The sequence below is a fragment of the Myotis brandtii genome, unplaced genomic scaffold (assembly GCF_000412655.1).
Source record: "Myotis brandtii unplaced genomic scaffold, ASM41265v1 scaffold1076, whole genome shotgun sequence".
Lineage (NCBI taxonomy): Eukaryota > Metazoa > Chordata > Mammalia > Chiroptera > Vespertilionidae > Myotis > Myotis brandtii.
In genome coordinates this window covers 149,465-170,132 of record NW_005353663.1, presented here as the reverse complement: position 1 = coordinate 170,132, position 20,668 = coordinate 149,465, and the positions used below count along the sequence as shown (strand labels likewise).

The 20,668-nt window shown below is 36.7% G+C and overlaps 2 protein-coding genes across 10 annotated transcripts in view; one reads left to right on the top strand and one right to left on the bottom strand.

Annotated features, from left to right (window-relative positions):
* The window catches only part of CSNK1G3 (casein kinase 1, gamma 3), a 79,500-nt gene that overhangs the window by 23,205 nt on the left and 35,627 nt on the right, over positions 1-20,668 (top strand). For all 9 annotated transcript variants that reach the window (XM_005857114.2, XM_014541973.1, XM_014541959.1 and 6 more), the window contains 2 exons: positions 16,285-16,433; positions 18,063-18,297. In XM_005857114.2, the coding sequence (XP_005857176.1) occupies positions 16,285-16,433; positions 18,063-18,297 (384 nt within the window). The remainder of the gene's footprint in view (positions 1-16,284; positions 16,434-18,062; positions 18,298-20,668) is intronic.
* On the bottom strand, positions 4,708-5,082 carry LOC102249663 (60S ribosomal protein L37a). The gene has a single exon (XM_005857113.2). It carries the CDS (start codon positions 5,044-5,046, stop codon positions 4,768-4,770), a length of 279 nt encoding a protein of 92 aa, XP_005857175.1. The 5' UTR covers positions 5,047-5,082; the 3' UTR covers positions 4,708-4,767.

The following is a 20,668-nucleotide window of genomic DNA, read 5'->3' as shown; positions in this document are numbered from 1 at the left end:
CCTTAAGTTTGTCTCTGTGCTCTGCTGTGTGTGTGTGTGTGTGTGTGTGTGTAAGCTTCATTCTTTGATTAGCTCTTCTTATGAGAGATGGCAGAGGTGGTTACCAATAGCTTAGCAATTATAAAAACACCTCTTTCCTAAAAAAACCAGCAAAAGTTCTTGAACTGAATCTTACTATCTTATTTTGTGCTCCATGTCTTTCCTTGACTTAATCACTATGAATTTGATTGCCAGATTCAGTTCCTGTGCTTATCCCAAGAACTACCTGAAACTCAGGCACTGTGAATGGGGAGAGGTAGTTGCTCAATGAGAAACTGAGGTGTTATCAGAAGAAGGAAGATTGGATGCTGGGAGATAATGACAATAGTTCTATCTACTTAAGTAGTAAAACTACTGTAGAAGAATTGCATTGAATACTTTAATTAGATAAGAATGAGTAAGTCAGTTGAGAACTTATGGAGTCATTGAATTGAATTCCAAAGGTGCACTCACTTTTATTATTTTCTTTGCCATTTTTAACTTTAAAAATTAAACATACATCTTTTACTGCTTGAATGCCATAAGGCTTCAGTATTGCACAACTCCAGGGACCACCACTTATAGGGTAGTCTATATGTACAAGGGTGCTCCCCTGTGCTCCATGGCATAGCATTTATGTAGATTGGATATGAATGGTATTGCCCAAAAGTGTGCATTGTGATGACTCTGAAACACTGACAAGTGTAGATATTGTCAAATATTTCATATGCATCATGTGAATTTTGGTTACTTGTTAGTGTTGTTATCAATAATTAATTTTTAAAACATTTTTTAGTATCCATGTGAGCTTTGAGGAAAGACTGCTGATTTTAAAATAATTTGATTTTGGAATTAATATTTGAAAGGATTTTATTTTCAGATGGCTTTTAGTATTAAATGGGCCACTAAGATAATTTAACCTATAATTCACTTATTATATTTTAGGTATCAATTTAAGTAGCAACTTAATCAATATCCAGAATATATAAAGAATTCCTAAAACTCAACAGCAAAAATACAAATAATTCAATTAAAAAATGGGCAGAGGAACTTGCATAGACATTTTTCCAAGGAAGATATACAAATGGTCAATAAGCACGTGGAAAGATGCTCAATATCACTAATCATTATGGAAATGTAAATAAAAACCACAAAAACATACCACTTCACAGCAATTAAAAACTCTATTATCAAACAAAAAACAAACCAGAAACCAGTTAATAGGTGTTGGTGTGAATGTGTAAAAGTTGGGATTTTTGTGCATTGCTGGTAGGAATGTAAAATGGCACAGCAGCTGGGAAAAGCAGTGTGACTGTTCCTCAAAAATTTAAACATAGAATTATTATTTGATCCAGCAGTTTCACTTCTGGTCATACACACATGTACAAGCAGATATTTGTACATCTATTCATAGCTGCATTATTTGCAATAGCCAAAAGATCAAAACCAACCAGTGTCTATTGATGGCTGAATGAATAAACAAAATGTGGTACATACACAATTTAATATTATTGAGCCTTAAAAAGGAAGAAAATTCTTACACATTGTACGATATATGTGAACCTTGAGGACATTATGCTAAATGAAATAAGCTAATCGCAAAAGGACAAATACTCTGATTCCACTTATTCCAGGTACCCAAAATAGATTCATAGAGATAGAAAGCAGGATGGTATTTGCCATGGGTTAAGGCAGTGGTTCTCAACCTTCCTAATGCCGAGACCCTTTAATACAGTTCCTCATGTTGTGGTGACTCCCAACCATAAAATTATTTTCGTTGCTACTTCATAACTGTAATTTTGCTACTGTTATGAATCGTAATGTAAATATCTGATATGCAGGATGTATTTTCATTGTTACAAATTGAACATAATTAAAGCATAGTGATTAATCACAAAAACAATATGTAATTATAAATGTGTTTTCCGATGGCCTTAGGCGACCCCTGTGAAAGGGTCGTTTGACCCCCAAAGGGGTCGCGACCCACAGGTTGGTGACCCACAGGTTGAGAACCGCTGGGTGAAGGGGAGAGGTGAATGGAAAATACTGTTTAACTAGAGGCCCAGTTCATGAATTTCTTGCAAAGGTAGGGTCCCTAGCGGCTGCCAGCTGCTGGCTGGGGCCTCCCTTCCCCTGCTGCCAGCTGCTGGCTGGGGCCTTCCTTCATTCCGCGCTGCCCCCTGGTGGTCAGTGCACATCATAGCGAGTGATAGAACTCCCGGTATGAGGGGATGATGGCTGTTTGCAGCTGGTCACACCCCCTTCAGGGTGGGGGTCCCCACTGGGGTGCCTGGCCAGCCTGGATGAGGGGATGATGGCTGTTTGCAGCTGGTCACACCCCCTTCAGGGTGGGGGTCCCCACTGGGGTGCCTGGCCAGCCTGGATGAGGGGATGATGGCTGTTTGCAGCTGGTCACACACCCTTCAGGGTGGGGGTCCCCACTGGGGTGCCTGGCCAGCCTGGATGAGGGGATGATGGCTGTTTGCAGCTGGTCACACACCCTTCAGGGTGGGGGTCCCCACTGGGGTGCCTGGCCAGCCTGGATGAGGGGATGATGGCTGTTTGCAGCTGGTCACACACCCTTCAGGGTGGGGGTCCCCACTGGGGTGCCTGGCCAGCCTGGATGAGGGGATGATGGCTGTTTGCAGCTGGTCACACACCCTTCAGGGTGGGGGTCCCCACTGGGGTGCCTGGCCAGCCTGGATGAGGGGATGATGGCTGTTTGCAGCTGGTCACACACCCTTCAGGGTGGGGGTCCCCACTGGGGTGCCTGGCCAGCCTGGATGAGGGGATGATGGCTGTTTGCAGCTGGTCACACACCCTTCAGGGTGGGGGTCCCCACTGGGGTGCCTGGCCAGCCTGGATGAGGGGATGATGGCTGTTTGCAGCTGGTCACACACCCTTCAGGGTGGGGGTCCCCACTGGGGTGCCTGGCCAGCCTGGATGAGGGGATGATGGCTGTTTGCAGCTGGTCACACACCCTTCAGGGTGGGGGTCCCCACTGGGGTGCCTGGCCAGCCTGGATGAGGGGATGATGGCTGTTTGCAGCTGGTCACACACCCTTCAGGGTGGGGGTCCCCACTGGGGTGCCTGGCCAGCCTGGATGAGGGGATGATGGCTGTTTGCAGCTGGTCACACACCCTTCAGGGTGGGGGTCCCCACTGGGGTGCCTGGCCAGCCTGGATGAGGGGATGATGGCTGTTTGCAGCTGGTCACACACCCTTCAGGGTGGGGGTCCCCACTGGGGTGCCTGGCCAGCCTGGATGAGGGGATGATGGCTGTTTGCAGCTGGTCACACACCCTTCAGGGTGGGGGTCCCCACTGGGGTGCCTGGCCAGCCTGGATGAGGGGATGATGGCTGTTTGTAGCTGGTCACACACCCTTCAGGGTGGGGGTCCCCACTGGGGTGCCTGGCCAGTCTGGGTGAGGGGCTGAGGGCTGCTTTCAGGCTGGTGGTTGTTGACTGAAGCTCCCAACCGCTCCTTTTTTTTCTCTTTTTTTATTTTATTCTGGGCCAGCTTTAACTCTGGCTCTAGCTCTGAGGCTTCCGCTGCTGTGTTGTTTGCGTTCTATAATCGAAACAATGTATAACTCCAGCTCTGAGATCCCAGAAAGCTTTCTGGGGTTTTGTTTAGCTTCTTTTGTTAGAATGCTCGCTTCAGTGCCTGGCTGCCGGCAGCCATCTTGGCTGACAGTTAATTTGCATATACTCACTGATTAGCCAATGAAAAGGGTAGCGGTTGTACGCTAATTACCATGTTTCTCTTTTATTAGTGTAGACTAGAGGACCAGTGCATGAAATTTGTGCACGGGTACGGTTTCTAGGCCTGGCCAGTGATTGAAGTGCGAGCATCTGGTGTGGAAGGGCAGGTCCCAGCTGACCTCTGTGTCCCTGGGCCCCCATGTGCTCCATTACGCCTGAGTCCCCACGGGAAGATGCGGTGAGTGCGGCTGGACACTGCGGGCCGGGGCACAGTGTGGGCCTCTGGGCCACCCTGTGGCGCCACACGAAAGCTAGGCGGGTAGCACGTTCTCTCCCTGCCGGGTAGCACGTTCTCTCCCTGCCGGCCTCGCAGACCGGCTCCTGCATGAACCCACGGGGAGCCCGACCGGCCCCTGCAGTCCCTGCAGCTTCGGCCCAGCACACCCAGAAGATGCCGCATGGGTGCAGGTCGGGCTCCTCACGGGCGCCCGGCACCTGAGTGTGCGGGGTCTTCCCCTGCCGCAAGCCCTGACATCCTGGGGGAGGATAATAGGAGGAATGAGAGCGAGCTTGGTGGACACCCTGTATTCTCACCGCACCTCCATCCCCATCACCCCCGCCCCAAGGTAGCTGGCGAGAGGTCACAGTGCATTGCTGACACCTGCCATGTTCCGCGCTGCCCCCTGGTGGTCAGCACACATCATAGCGAGCAGTCGAACTTCTGGTAGAACAACCGCCCGAGGGGACAATTTGCATATTAGGCTTTTATTATATAGGATGGGATGGGTAATGGTGGTAGTTGCACAACAGTATGAATATACCTAATGTCACTGAACTGTAGACTTAAAAATGATAATTTTATTTAATGTATATTTTACCACAATAAAAACATAAATTAAAAAGAGATTTATTTTCAATTATTTAATGAGATATTTTTGAAAAAATATATGATTTATCTAGTTCTGCCTGTGTGGTTTTTTTTTTAATTTTGTTATATAAATTAACCCATTTATTATAGGCTCGCAATGTTTCAAACTGTGGAGCTTCTACTGGTCTTTCAATTCCTTCAGTCTTCTGATGGCTGACTTTACTGTGACGGCAGAAGTGGTGTTGTAGGTCCAGGCACCACCAGCGACGGTTTTCATGCAGGAACCACAGTGCCAGATCCCCACGGCTTGCCTCTTCATCTTGGTTTTGCCACAGAAGGAGCAGGTGTACTTGGCGTGTTGGCTGATTTCAATTTTCTTCACCATTTTTCTGAGGGAGGTGCCATAACGGGTCCCGTATTTACCGACGATTCCGACCTTCTTGGTGCGTTTAGCCATGTCGCCGCGAACTAGGTTGGATGCCGAGAGGAAGCCTGCCTGTGTGGGTTTTGACCCTCCTGTAAAGTCCGCATATCTCTCTCTTTCTTTAACTTCCCTGACAATGTCTTTCTTATTTTGTTCACTGAAACTGTTATATACATACAGTAGAATTGTCCAACTTTACTGCAGTGTGATTATGAGGGTCTGGCCCTTTGTATTACTTTCTAGAGGATTGGAATATTGTTTTATACCACTATCACTTTCTATGATGCAAAAATTTAATGTATTGATTAGTCTTGTCACATCCACCCAACCTTTATTGAGTAAACTGAAGATCTAGATTTGGGAGTAATCAGTCCATAGGTGGTTTTCAAGCCAAGGGAATGGATGAGATCTACCAGGGGAAATACAGAGAATGATGAGGGAAGAGGTATCGGCAGAACTATGCTGACTACTGCGTTGGATAGGAATGAATTTGTCAGTAACAAAAAATCATGCAACAGTATCTTAAATAAGTGAGGGGATGTTATGTGAGGAAAAATAAACAAGGAGTTCTGAAGTGGACAATGTAAAGTTGAGATAGCTACTCAAAAGTAAGGAATCAGGCACTCTCTAACTTCCTGCTCCTATTTTTAGTATGTGGCTTTCATCTTTATGCTCCTGGATAGTTTGTACCAGGAGGGAGGGGAGGAAAGGATGAAATTACTATCTATATCAGGGTTGGGGAACCTCTTTCCTCTCAAGGTCCACTTGGATATTTATAACATCATTCACTTAATATAATCCACTTGAAATAAATTTATGTTGCTATGAGAAAAAATCCTAGATTTATTGAATTTTGAGACCCACCTGCAGTTGCTTTGGCAAGGTCAGACCAAATGATTTTGTGGGTGTTATACAGCCCTCTGGCCGTATGTTCCCCATCCCTGATCTATATAGAGATAACTTCCAATTCTTTATCTCCTGACTCCATTCTTATAATCTAGATATATGTGTATGTCCTTACTGGAATCAGAATTCTAGTATACCTAGAATTATGCTCCTTACCTTCTTTTCTACTTACTTTTCCAGTGATTTTTTTCTCTCTTCCAAAAGATCTGTTTTCTTTTCTGGATTATCTTGTTCCGTTAGTGGTACACACATTAAAGCTGAAAATGTTAGTCACCTTTGATTTTGGCCTCTTGGGATAATCAGAAAATTCTTTCAGTTCTGTCTCTTCTCCCAGTCTCCTTGTCACTTTTCTTTGAATTGGGCCTCCTGTTGTGCATCTCACCTCCTTCTTACTTTCTATTCCTCCTAGAGGGTTATTATTTAGCATAAAGTCCACATTTCTTTCTCTTTCTACTGACTCACTTTTTAGTTGCCCTAAACTTACTATTCCTTGAATAGATCTTACTATTTTCATATGTCTGTATTTTTTATTTTTGGGGAATGTCTTTCTTTTTCAATGAATTCCTTCTTTCTTCAGGCCCACCTAAATGTCACCTCTTTAGCAGTGCATTTTCTTACATCTGTTTGTTCTCTCCCAAAACACTTTTTCTTGGACCTGAAATTTTTGTGAATGTATCTTTATTTTTCTTTTACCATATCATATTATATTATTATTTCCTTATGTCTGTCTCTTCCACTAAAATTTGAACTCTTTGAGGGCAGGGAAATAATATATTCATCTTTTTATCCTTGAAACTGAGAATGATCAATAAAGTAGGTCCTTGATAAATGATTGAAGTGATAAATTCTTAAATGAGAATAATAGACAGTTTTATTAGATACAAAGTTGTGATACAAAATCTCCAAAATTTCCTTTTTAAGTTCTGTGATTATATGTTTAAAGTTTGGTATTTTAATATTTTACAAAATTATGATTCTTAAATATTGAGTTTTATTTTATTTCTGACAAAGAAACAGTCATATAATTTCAAAATTTTTTATTTAATTTTATTTATATTATCTAGTGATTAGGTAAATTTAATTTTTCATTTTAGAGATCTAGAAATATGATTGTACACATTCAGTAATATTTAAAGGAAAAATCAGTAATATTTTTTAAATTAATGGAAATGATAAAGCAAGGAGATATGCAAATGCTTATTTAATGAACTGAATTATACAACTCAGTCATCTAAAAATAAGTCACTTTTCAGAGTAGGATTGGTTTTAATGATTAAGTTTATTTTTTTATATACTTTGAAAAAGTTTAGTTGAATTGTTGAAACTTTATGAAAATGCTTGGAACATATTTTGAAATTTATAGGGAATTTTTTTTGAGAACTTGTGATTATGAGTAATGCTTTTTTATGTTAAATTACTTCTTTGACATCAGATGATTTTAAATAGCCAATACTGGGGAAACTTTGCAATTAAATTATTTCATGAAATTTCTTTATTAAGCTGATATCTTTATCACAGAAAATAAAATAACTTTTTTTCTGTCATAAATTGTTACTTATCAAAGTAAGTAAAATATTATTTTCTGTCATAAATTACTGTTCATGGCAAATCGCTAACTATAGAAATGACATTAAACATACGGTTTGAAACCATGCATTTTTTATATCATTGTTTCTCAAGCGAGTGGCTTGATATTATGTTTCCTGAGCTATGATGTTCTAAACAATATGCAATTTGATAATAGCAGCAATGGCTGTTTCTAAAATTATACTTCTGTGTAGTATTGCCTTCTAAGAGCTGTTAAAAGAGCTTCTCTTCTTTCTTTATACTGACTCTTCTGCCTTCTCAGTTTGTGCCTTGTTAAAAGTCAGGATTGATGTGTTTCCTGTGTGTTTTGCTCTGGTTTATAGATACATTTTCACATTTTTTTCAATATTATTTAGCTCTGTCTGCTAGCTAAATGAGTGTTGGTAATTCCATAATGGATGGAAATTTTATCATACTATTCACTGTTGAGAAACATTGTGTGAAATAGTTTTCGTCTTTTAAACATGAGTGTACACATTCAGTAATATCTAAAATTCCTTCTATTCACTGAGTTGCCAGATTAGATTTTCCTCTGATCATGTCTTAAATTTAAGAAATTCTGCTATTTTTATATAAAAGTGTCTGTTTGAGAAAACTGAGAGAAAATACTGTAAAAACCAGGAAAGTTAAGTGAATAAACTAATTAGAATATTACCTACAGTATTTTGGTATCAACAAAAATGATGAAGAATACTATGTGAGTAGGTGGTTAGTGCAGACTTAATCTCAGCTCAGATAACCAACAGTAAATATAGCAGATTCTTAAAGTTCTTTTTTTCTATCTTAAATTAATGGCTTTTAGAAGACATCTTAAGTATATGTCATAATTAAATTAATGGCTTTTAGAAGACATCTTAAGTATATGTAATAATTCTAACTCTTTTTAAAAAAATATTTTTTATTGATTTTTTACAGAGAGGAAGGGAGAGGGATAGAGAGTTAGAAACATCAATGAGAGAGAAACATGGATCAGCTGCCTCCTGCACACCCCCTACTGGGGATGTGCCCGCAACCAAGGTACATGCCCTTGACCGGAATTGAACCTGGGACCCTTCAGTCAGCAGGCTGACGCTCTATCCACTGAGCCAAACTGGTTAGGGCAATAATTCTAATTCTTTATAGAGGACTCTTCTGTATGAGAATTTCTGTAAGTTATGCATTGCTAAACTTTTACTAATTTATATGTGAATATATGTGTGCATTGGTACTAGTATATGGAAGTGTACGAAGTTTTTCTGTTATAGTTTATGGAGAATGTGCACATTTAAAGAATGCTATGCTATGAATTCTTAAAATATGTTTGGTTTGTATGGTATAGGTATTAGGATTGTTGTATATTATGTGGTAATTACTGTATTTTTAGAGATTAATTAATCACATAAGAATCCTAAAAAAGAAACCATACTTTTTGAATAGGATATGACTAAATGGAGATAAAAGATTTAATTTTCTAAAATACAGCAGCATTTTTGTTATTTCCTATTTAATAGTAAAAAGAAAGAAAGCAAAAAGCCATGTAAAACAATATGTTGATTTTATATTTCATGTTTTATTTTAGATTTAAATATAAAGTAGCACATTGTTAGAAGAAAAAGTTTGTAATCTTAAAACTTGGGGTAAAAATGATACAATCCATTTTTTTCTTAATTAGGCCCAAAGAGTATAATAACTGAATAATGAATAATATAATATATCATATTCACATATTTATTGAATATTTAATAAAATAAAGAATTCTTGTGATGTTATTTTTTAATATTCTTTAAAATTTAGAGTAATATCTAATGTATAAATAGAATTATCACAGAAAGAACTATTGCTTCTTTTTTACAGTTTGGGTGGCTTTATTCCTTTTATTTGAGGTTAAGTGGTAGAGTTTTACTACTAAATGTGGATGCTGTGGTATTTTAATGGAGTAACTTTTACCAAGTTTGGAACTCATTGCACCTGTTTGTTCATAACAGACCTTAAAATTTTTGGGTCCTTTTATACTCCTAAAACTTTTTGAGGATCCCAGAGAACTTTTCCTATTGTGGGTTATAGCTGTTGATAGTTACCATTTGAGAAATTAAAATAGAAATATAAAAATATTGCCACATTAATTCATTTTAAAATAACAATATTTTAAAATCACAACTGACTATATATTCCAAATAAGAAAAAGTGAGAAAAGTGGCCTTGTTTTACATATTTTGGACATCTCTTTAATATCTGGCTTAATAGAAAACAGCCAGGTTCTCATATCTTCTTCATTCATTCAGTCCATTGCCGAATTATGTCATATAGCCTCTGGAAAACTGACTGTTCACTTGTGAAAGAACAGAGTTAAAAAGGTAAATAACATCTTAGTGTTATTATAAAAGTAATTTGATGTCAGTGACCTCCTGAAAGGGTCTCATGGACCATCCACATCTGTCCCCAAGTATTTCCAGACCATATGTTGAGAACTGCTGAGCTAGGAGTATAAACATTTATGCTAAAGGTTAAGAATGCCTTAAAGTAAAACTGCTTTGGAAAAGAACATAGCCTGTGTGATAATTCTGTACTTAGTATTTGTAATCAGATTATAAGTTTTCTTAACTAGATTTGTAAATTTCAAATTTTCTAACAAGAATATTAATTTTTTGTTTTTCTTTCTCCAATATGAATACTACTGAACCTGAAAATGGAAAGAAACATTCTGATATTATTTCTTTTAATGATATGCTTAACTCTCACTTATAAGGAACTGAAGTACTTTAATACATGGCTCACAGTACTAAGTACTCTTTAAGAGTATTAGACCTCCTTATGTTGTTTTGTGACATAAATTAAGGTTATTTGTCACTTAAATGGGATGCTGAAATATAAAATGAAATGTTTAGTAAAATTAATTTGGGTAGAGTAAGTGTAAGATTGTATTTTAAAATAATATGTGATTTTTGTGTTCTTGCCCATTGTTGAGCTTTGCTTGGGAAAAAAAAATACACTTGTCTTGAAAAGTGGAGATGCTAATAAGCATCCCTGAAAAATACTGATGTTGGACATTATCAGAACTTTGATGAATTCACAATGGGTGGCTTTTTATAGTAGTTTCAAAAAATAATTTTAGAATAATAGGAATTGGGTGGAGTAAAAGTTTATAGTTGAAATTTCACTAAATATAAGAACAAATACAAAAGCTTGCTTTTGCCCATGAGTTGGAATGCATCCATGCAATTCAGTAGCCAAATACTTTGATCAAGAGACAGCTAGTAACTTAACACCTTCATTACTCTTCCTGCTAAGCCTTCTTTCTGAGCCTTTCTCTTCTCTGTTACCCTCTTTTCCCTTACCTCTCCCACTTCCAAAAACACTTCCTTGTGGTCCTGACTACCATATTTGTATTGCTGTGATTGTTTTGTTTTGTTTTTGCTTAGCATACTCCCTAGCCCGTTTGTTAGAAAACAACCCAGACTTGTCCTTGGAAATGAAATTCTAGTTTGATCTTTACAGTGCTTGCTTTATATTTGTGATTTTAAAAAAAATGTATAACTCTTGATTTTATATTTCAATGACATAAAATTTGTGTTGAAATACATTATCAATAGTTATCTATAAATTTTATATATTCATTGACTCACAGAACAGTATGTATCTCCAGTTAATCAGAGCTAGGTCATCTTTTTTTTCACCAATGATTTGTACTGAGTCATATTTTAAGGTAAAATCACATTGCATGATAAAGCTGAGGTATTTTCATTCATATTGGAGTCTCAATGTCTGTTTAAATTTACTCACTGAAATATAATGCTATTTATGGGACTTAGTTATTTTGGATAATGTAGAGATACATAATTCTGAGACACGTTGAAACCATTAAAGAAAGAAAATTTTGGAGAAAATTGAAGTAGCTCATTTTTCTCCCTTTGCTGACCTTTTTCATGGTGTTATTTTAGAAACTCAAAGGTATGGTATGCATATCACTTGTTTGAATGTACATGTTAGGTACACATTCTACTCCCAGCAGTGAGCTGGCTTACTTGAAGTATAGCAGAAAAGACTTACTTATGCATACCTTCCCTTGGCTATGAGAAATTCTGTGGGAATAATTATGAATTTGGGTCATGCTTCAGAGATAGTTTGAAAAGAGGAGACTTGAAGGTTGGATAAAAACCAAAGTTTGACAACTTAGATGGCAGAACTAGGGTAGAAATTTTTTGAAATTCAACCTTAGAAGTGTTCAGACCAAGTGAGGCAGAGTAAATGTGGGCCTTAGCATGGATCTATTTATTCCTCCTATTAGGAAGTTATGGTTGGAAGGGAGAGGAAGCTAGATTTACATTGTAGTCTGAATAGTATACTTGCTTTATTCCTAAGAACTCCAAAATGAAGTTAATAGTTAAGAGTAAAAGTAAGACTATATAACTTTGAATATTAGGGAGAGTATTTGAGAAATTCTAGCTCAGTTACAGTTAATATGTGGATTAAATAAATATGGTCTAAATCTTCTTCTAATTCAAGTTTTTCTTTGTGGTCCCAAAAGAATTTTTAAAATGTGCATTTTATTCCTGATTATAAAGGTAGCGCATGTTTTTCAGAACAATTTGGAAAAGTTTAAGAAATATAAAAGAGAAAGTAGAAATCACTTTTGCTTCCAAAATGGGTATGACATATTTTTCCTAATTAGTCCAGGGTTGGTGGATGTTTAGGTAGTTCCCTGTTGTTTTTTACTGTTACAAGCAGTGCAGCTTCAACATCACTGTATGCATACTTTTGCTTACTTTGAAAAGGGAAAGGCAAGTTCCTCCAAAAATGTACCAGTTCATATTCTTGTCAACAAGGTTTTAACTCAAAACTTTGTAAACATTGATTAATACATTAACTCTTAAATTATTAATATCCTTTTGATATTCTACCAAAACTTCACAGGTGATTGTTTTTCTTGTTTTTATTTTTAATCACCTGAGAATGTTTTTTCATTGGCTTTTATTTATTTTTTAAAAATATGTTTTTTATTGATTTCAGAGAGGGAAAGGAAGAGGGAGAGAGAGATAGAAACATCAATGATAAATTTCATCAACCAGCTGCCTCCTGTATGCCCCCTACTGGCAATTGAGCCTGCAACTCAGGCTTGTGCCTTGACGGGGAGTCAAACCATGACCTCCTGGTTCATGGGTTCACGCTCAATCACTGAGCCACATCGGCTGGGCTTCCATTGATTTTTTATTTAGAGTGGAAAGGAGGAAGGAGAGAGAGAGAGAGAGAGAGAGAGAGAGAGAGAGAGAGAAAGAGAGAAAGAGGTGTGAGAGAGACACATGGATTGGTTGTCTCCCACATGTGCCCTGTGTGGGGTGGAGCATGCAGCTGAGGCACATGCTCTAGCCTGGGAATCAAACCCATGACCCTTCTGTCCTTGGGCTGCTGTTCTAACCACTGAACAAATTGTTAGGGCAGGGGATTGTTTCTTAAAGGTCAGTTGCAATGTAGAGTTAGAAACCATTTAAAAAAATTTTTTCCTGTTCTCATTCAGAACTACAATTTTCCTGTTTCCTGTTCATACTTTTAATAGATCAATTACTTGTGCATGATTTTGTAAATATATGCATTGGTGATTTGGAAAATACTGGTTCACTAAGTTATTTCAAATAATGACACATTTCATTACGAAATTTAAATTGTAATAGTATCATCACAGTTTTATCAGGAAGGGTTTGTTTGTTTCTTTAAGTATTGCAGAAGCTTTCAGGTTCATCCTGGCAGATATAAATTTTGCAAAATTCTAAGTTTTACTTGAAAGCGTGAACTTTATTGTTGGTATCAAATAGGAACAAGTATTTTAGGTTTTCTTAAATTAACAGACTCTGTTCATTTTCGAAATGCCTTTTATTTCGTTTTCTTTTGCTTCATTGCATTGTTGATAAGAGGTGAATGTGGACAGACATCCTTCTCTTGTTCCTAGTCTTTCACCTTCAGGTCTGATGTTAGCTGGGCGTTTTTTTAGATGCCTTTACCAGGTTGAGGACCTTCTATTCCAAATCTGCTTAGAGCTATGTCTGATGCTTTTTCAGCATCTATTAAGGTGATCTAATGCTTTTTCACATTTAATTTGTCATTATGGTGAGTGACATTGATGGATTTCTAAATAGTAACTTAAACTTGCTTTCCTGGGTTGAATCATCCTTGATCAGGCATCTTGTTCACACATAATCTGTAATGTCTAACTGAGTCCCGAAAAGATATAGCAGATGCTCAAAAAGCATTTGTTGAATTGATTAAGACAAATTTCTTAAGTGGTTTTCCATTTTTGAAAACCTTTGAAACACTTGAAAAAAGTTAGTCAATGAATAAACCAAAATATGTTGCTACCTTATTCAGTGATCATTACACAACAACTTTAACTATAGAAATATAGTTGGTGACTCAGGAGGAAGTAGAAAATCCTTTGACAGTCCTTCCATTGAAGAACTTCAGACCTGTTTATTTTTATATTCTAAATATAGTTCTAACAAGCTTGATGATCTGGTTTCCTTGCACCCAGATCAGAAGCAACAAACTAAAGGGTGGAAATGAGTTATTAGAGATTGCTAAAATTAAAAAATTCCCATGGTATAGAGGGGAAAATGTCATTGTAGAAATAATTTTAAAAGCTTAGTAGCTGAGGGCTGTTGATAAGTCTTAATTGCCGCTCTAGGCTCTTAATGTATATAGCTTTGTAAAAGCAGTATTTCAGAGTTGGAATAAACTTTAGTGAGCCTCTCATCCACTTTTATACATGTGAGGGGTTGGTGACACACATATAAGAGTGGCTTTGGTAAGAGTGGTTCATACATACTACGGTAGTGATTCCCAGTGGCAGTTCTGTGTGTGTGTGTGTGTGTGTGTGTGTGTGTGAGAGAGAGAGAGAGAGAGAGAGAGAGAGAGAGAGAGAGAGAGAGAGAGAGATATGGGGGTGCTGACCTATACACATGGGCATGTATAGGAATTTCTATTTCTGGGGAGGAGGCCATGTATGCAATTTGAACTTGTCGCCTTCCCCTCATCCCTGCCCCGATTATATTATCTTACCTCCTTATCTTCAGATGTTCTGCTACCTCACTCAGATTCACATTTGAGAAACACTGGTCTTATCCAAACTAGTAATACTATAGATAAGCCAATGCAAGCCTCCTTGAGAGGTTAAATGGTTAATATGGGGATAAACTACGAAACTAGTCCTGGCTTCTAGTTGAATGTTTTCTGTTATGCCCCTGCAATAAATATTCACAATGATAGAGGAAACAGAGAATAAAGTTATGTTTCCCAAGCTCTTCACTTAAAAAAACAATGGGAAGGATTTATTCAAAAGGTTTTTTCCTTCTACAAAATCCTATACCACTTATAAGTAAAACTGAGACATTTAAGATGGGAGAAGTTCATTTCCTCATGATGAATAGATAACTGCAGTGTTAAGATAAATTGATCACCTATTTATATTTGTTACTTGGGAGTCTTATAGTTCTAAAAATAGAGATGATTTCTGTGCATTTAGACTTTATATTTGGAGTTTGATTCGTTTGTATTGTTGAATAATGAATTATTCAGTAACTGGTGGCATAGAACAGTAGATTTTATTATCTGCCAATTTCCAGGGGTCAGGAGTTCAGGCATGGCTTAGCTGGGTCCTCATTTGAGGGTCTTGCCTGGCTGAAATCAAGATGTACACCCAGACTGCAATCTTACCTGAGGCTCAGTCCTCTTCCTAGCTCACTGGCTATTCCCAGAATTCAGTTCTTCATGGCTGTGGGACCAAATCCTTCAGTTCCTAGAGCTTTCCCATCATTTTCTGGCATATGATTTTTCTCCACAACATGGTAGTTTGCTTCTTTAAGGTCAACAGGAAAGCTTTTCTGTACTTTGAATCTGAAGGTCAGGCCCACCAGAATACTTTTGATTAATTTAAAGTCCACTGATAGGGATATTAATTATAACACCTTTGCCATATAATATAACCTGATCACAAGTGAAATCTGGGAATTTTGCCCACACTTAGAGGGAGGAGATTGTGCAGGTTGTATACACCAGAGGATGGGACTCTTGGAGGCTTATCTTAGCATTATGCCTACCACAGTGTTATTAAAGCCAACAGTGACTCTTTTGTTCAGTGAAAATCAAATCTTTCCTAGGTGCCAAGCATTTCTCTAGGTCATGGAAATATAAGACTAAAATGCCCAGTTCCTGTCTTTGATGAGGTGGTAGAGACCAACAATGAAGCACTGTTTGTAATGTAGTTCAGTCATGCAGCTGCTGTAGAAGTGTAACCAGGCTACGCTCTAGCAAGAGAAGGCTGGGTCAGGAAAAGTTTATTGTATCCATGGGAAATGTAAAACTACTGCTGTAGTTCTTGAAACTGTCAGGGTGATAGCAGGTCAGCATGAAATGGGTAGATAAGTACAACATGAATAAGAATTCAGCTGCTCCTCCTGAAAATGGGGAACGTGATGGGAGCTTTGTGCCACACAAGTTATTAGCAGTGAAAGCAAAGTCAGAACAGGAAACGCAGCAGTGAGCTATTCCTAAGACTTGAGGTGGTAGAGACCAACAATGAAGCACTGTTTGTAATGTAGTTCAGTCATGCAGCTGCTGTAGAAGTGTAACCAGGCTACGCTCTAGCAAGAGAAGGCTGGGTCAGGAAAAGTTTATTGTATCCATGGGAAATGTAAAACTACTGCTGTAGTTCTTGAAACTGCAAAATTAATTTTTAAGTGAATTTTCTAGGAAGAAAAGTTCGATATTGAAGATGAGGAAATTATTAAAATCCTTTCTTCTTCTCCCCCCCAGATGGTATACCTCAAGTTTACTATTTTGGCCCTTGTGGTAAATACAACGCTATGGTGCTGGAACTGCTGGGACCTAGTTTGGAAGATTTGTTTGATTTGTGTGATAGAACATTTTCTCTTAAAACAGTTCTCATGATAGCTATCCAACTGGTAAGTAAAGCAGGGTGCTTTGAAGTCATTTGAACAATTGTGTGGTTCTCTAGTCACAACTTTATATTAAAAGTTTCAAGTTTTGCTACATTATCTTGCAGAGCATTCAACTTAGTACAAATGTTTCTGCTTTCATATTATTGTCTTTTAGGATGCGTGTAATTTAAAAAATTGAATTAGGTGTAGTATTTTATTTTTATGAAAGAATATTTTATTGCTTTAAGATCAGAATACTCAGTTTGAGAATTAAGTTGTTTCCAGCACTTTTCATTTAGAAGATGAATACTTAGAAAAGAAAACCCTCAAAAACATGGATTATTAATCTTGGTAATAAATTCTGATGGCTGAAAAAAAGAGGAAACAAACTAATGGGAAGTTTTCTAAATTATTTAAATTTTAGTGAACCTATGGAAAAACAAATTTAGAGGATGATTTTAAACCAATTTTGAAATAAATGTCAATAGAAGTATGCTGCAGAAGTCTTAAAATTGTTTTTTCGATTGACTCATTAATTCCACTTCTATAAATTTGTCCTATGGAAGTATTCAGCTGTACTTAAAGGTTTTTGTGCAAGAATATTTATAATAAAGTGGAAAACTCAAATGTACAGAAATAACAGGATTAGTTGAATAGGTTGTTAATAGTCATATATTAGTAAAGTATGTATTTAAAATAATACCTATTTTTAATGCAAAGTGTGTATTAAAAGAAAGTTTCATGACCTAGAAAATGCTCATAATATATCATTAACTAAAAGTATAGGCTATAGAATATTATATATTATATGATCCAAAATTTGTTGACCAACTAAAATGGCCTGAGTTTACAATATGTTTACAGTATCTTTATATTGCATTGTCAATCGTGATTACCACTAAATGATGCAATTTTATTTTATTTGTAGTGTTCTATTTTGTGACAGTTTGTACACTGAACATTATTTGAGAATGTGTAAAACAGTAAAAATGTACTGTATCATTATTAGAGTATATTTGAAAATTTTAAAGTTTTAAGATCTTTTAAAACGTTTCATACCTAAGGAAAATGTAAAGAAAACAAGTTACAAAAAGACTTAATACTTGGGGGGTTAATGGGAAATGAGGACACATTTGTAATACCTTAACCAATAAAGACATTTAAAAAAAAAAAAGACTTACTAAAGGGTACTATGTTAATTGTTTTTATTTAACAGTTTAGTCGTTTTAAGTTTTAAAAATATAATTGTAAAAGTTGCTTGATTAATTAACTGATGAGGAAGAATAAACTGCAACTTTGTGAATATGTCTTTATATTTTTGAGTTCAAGATTTAGTATTGGTAAAGCTTTTCGATTTTATGATATAGCATTATCTGAAAGTGTTGATTAAATCAGGCTTACTGATTTGAAAGGAATTCATAAAATTCAAACATGTTCATTTATAAGTGACATTAATAGTAAAAGCAAAGAATTTTAATCATAATCAGATGTATATTTGAGAAACTATAGATTGATATGTTACTTTTAAAGGGTTGAAACAAGTTCTGATTTTTTAATGTTTTTATTATGAAAGTTGTCTTGCCTCTATCATGCTTTTTTATACTAGTCAAAGCTTAAAATAAAATTTATCTTCCTTCTCTTTTTAAAATCAAGATTTCTCGTATGGAATATGTTCATTCAAAGAACTTGATATACAGAGATGTAAAACCTGAGAACTTCTTAATAGGACGACCAGGAAATAAAACCCAGCAAGTTATTCATATTATAGATTTTGGTTTGGCGAAGGAATATATTGATCCAGAGACAAAGAAACACATACCATACAGAGAGCACAAAAGCCTTACAGGAACAGCTAGATATATGAGCATAAATACACATTTAGGAAAAGGTATGTGTACCTTTTGTTTGAATTCAGTAACTATGCTAACGGTGTGAGTTTTAATATTTGTTATTATGGTTCAGTTTTTGCAGGTTACAGTTGCTTTTATTACAATTTTTATTTATCACATCTAGCTAGAGTTTACTTTTATTTATATTTAATAAAACATTTTTATTTATTTTATTTTTAAAAATACATTTTTGTTTATTTCAGAGAGGAAGGAGAGGGAGAAAGAGATAGAAATATCAGTGATGAGAGAGAATCATTGATCCGCTACCTCCTGCACACCCCACACTGGGTATCAAGTCTACAACCGGGGCTTGTGCCCCAACCAGAAATTGAACTGTGACCTCCTGGTTTATAGGTCGACGCTCAACCACTGAGCCACACTGGCCAGGCTTAATAAAACATTTTAAAAATAAGTTGTTTTAGAGTAAATGAATGACAGATATCCTTGCATTCACTATATCTTTTTTTAATATAATTTGAAATGTTCAACTTTGATATAGTGAGGGTGATGCATTTGAGTATTTCTGTTAAAAGGATATGAGAGAATACTTAATTCTAACTGAATTTAGTTTGTGCAGATATATTTGATTGAGAATATAGTACTTTGATACAATTAGCCAGGAAATAACAAATGCCTAATATATTTAATGCTAAGAGGACATACCTTAGCAGTACTATTTACTATACTAGCTATACGACTTTGGTTTCCTTATTTGTAAAAAGAATAAAATAATATCAACCTCACAGGATTTCTTACAGCTTTTATTTTTTTTCTAGTCCAGGACCACACATTATCATTTATTTGTCATATTTCTTTAGTTTCTTTTCATCTGGAGCAGTTCCTCCCCTCTCTTTATGGTTCATGACCTTAATATTTTGGTGAAGTATAGACTGTTTTGTAGAATGCTCTCCATTTACGTCAGTCTGATATTTCTTCATGATTATATTTTGGTATGCATTCTTAGCACAAATATCATAGAAGTGATATGTTCTCACTGTAAAATGTCAAGAGGTGCATGATGTCACTTGGTTCCAAGTATCTTGATCATTTGTTTAGGGTAGTGTCTGCTAATTTTCTCCACTTAACAGTTTCTCATTTTCCCTTTGTTATTAAAAAGTGTTTTGTAAGTAGATCTTTGAGATTTTGTATACATGTTGTTCCTCATCACATTTTTATCCACTAGATTTAGCATCCATTGATGATTTTCTAACTCCATCAATTATATAGTTAGTTGATATTCTGATGTAAGCAAAAGCTTTCTCTTCCACCATTTATTGATTTCTATCAGTATGGATTCATGGAATCGAACCAGCGACCTCTTGGTGCATGGGTCCAAGTTCAACCACTGAGCAACACTGGCTGGGCGAGGTTCTTTTTATAATATATTCTTTCCCATTGAATTACTTTTGTGACTTTCTAAAAACATTCAGTTTTAAGTTGTATTTACAATAGATTATTGTTAAGCTGTGGTTGGTTTTCATATCAGAGGAAGCCAAACTTAAATTTCTGCTTTTAGATTCTATCTTCTTAAGGGAGAATAGACAGGAACATATATTATCCATCATCACTGCTCAAATGTACCTACAATGTATGACCATAATTTGTACAGGACCTTATAAGTCATCTAATCCAACTTCCAATTCCTAGTGTAGCCCAAGTTTAACTGTTCTTCTCAGACTTATAAGCTCTATACTACATGTCTCTGCTTCTGCTCATTCAGAACAAAATAGCACTTGGCATCTTCCCTGACAGCTGGCCTGATAGTAGGCTCATGGTATTTTTCTTTACAGATGTCTGAAAATACCTGAAAAATGTAAATTTGCCCTTCTTTAAGAAAAGTAAGTTTTAAACACCTGAAATTACAAAGCACAAGTTGGGTTTAGGTAGTGCTTGCGGGGAGTGCCTTTCAGTAGCACACTTTCTCAATAGATTTAAAATATGATTGGATAGATACTCAATTTTCAAGACTGTGTCTTCTATTAAAACCCAGCACACCTATATTTAGTGTCTGTGAGAAATTTCCATTTCCATAACAGGCTGCTTTATAACAACCAACAGAGATTCATTACCATTTTATTGTGAGACATGAACTCACAACTTCCCAATGGCTCAGTGTTAGTTTTTTTTTTTTTTTAAATATATTTTATTGATTTTTTACAGAGAGGAAGGGAGAGAGATAGAGAGTTAGAAACATCGATGCGAGAGAAACATCGATCAGCTGCCTCCTGCACATCTCCCACTGGGGATGTGCCCGCAACCCAGGTACATGCCCTTGACCGGAATCGAACCCGGGACCCTTGAGTCCGCAGGCCGACGCTCTATCCACTGAGCCAAACCGGTTTCGGCCAGTGTTAGTTTTTTTAAAGATGA

Coding starts and splice junctions, on each gene's coding strand:
- LOC102249663 (XM_005857113.2), bottom strand. CDS start 5,046: ATGGCTAAACGCACCAAGAAGGTCGGAATCGTCGGTAAATACGGGACC.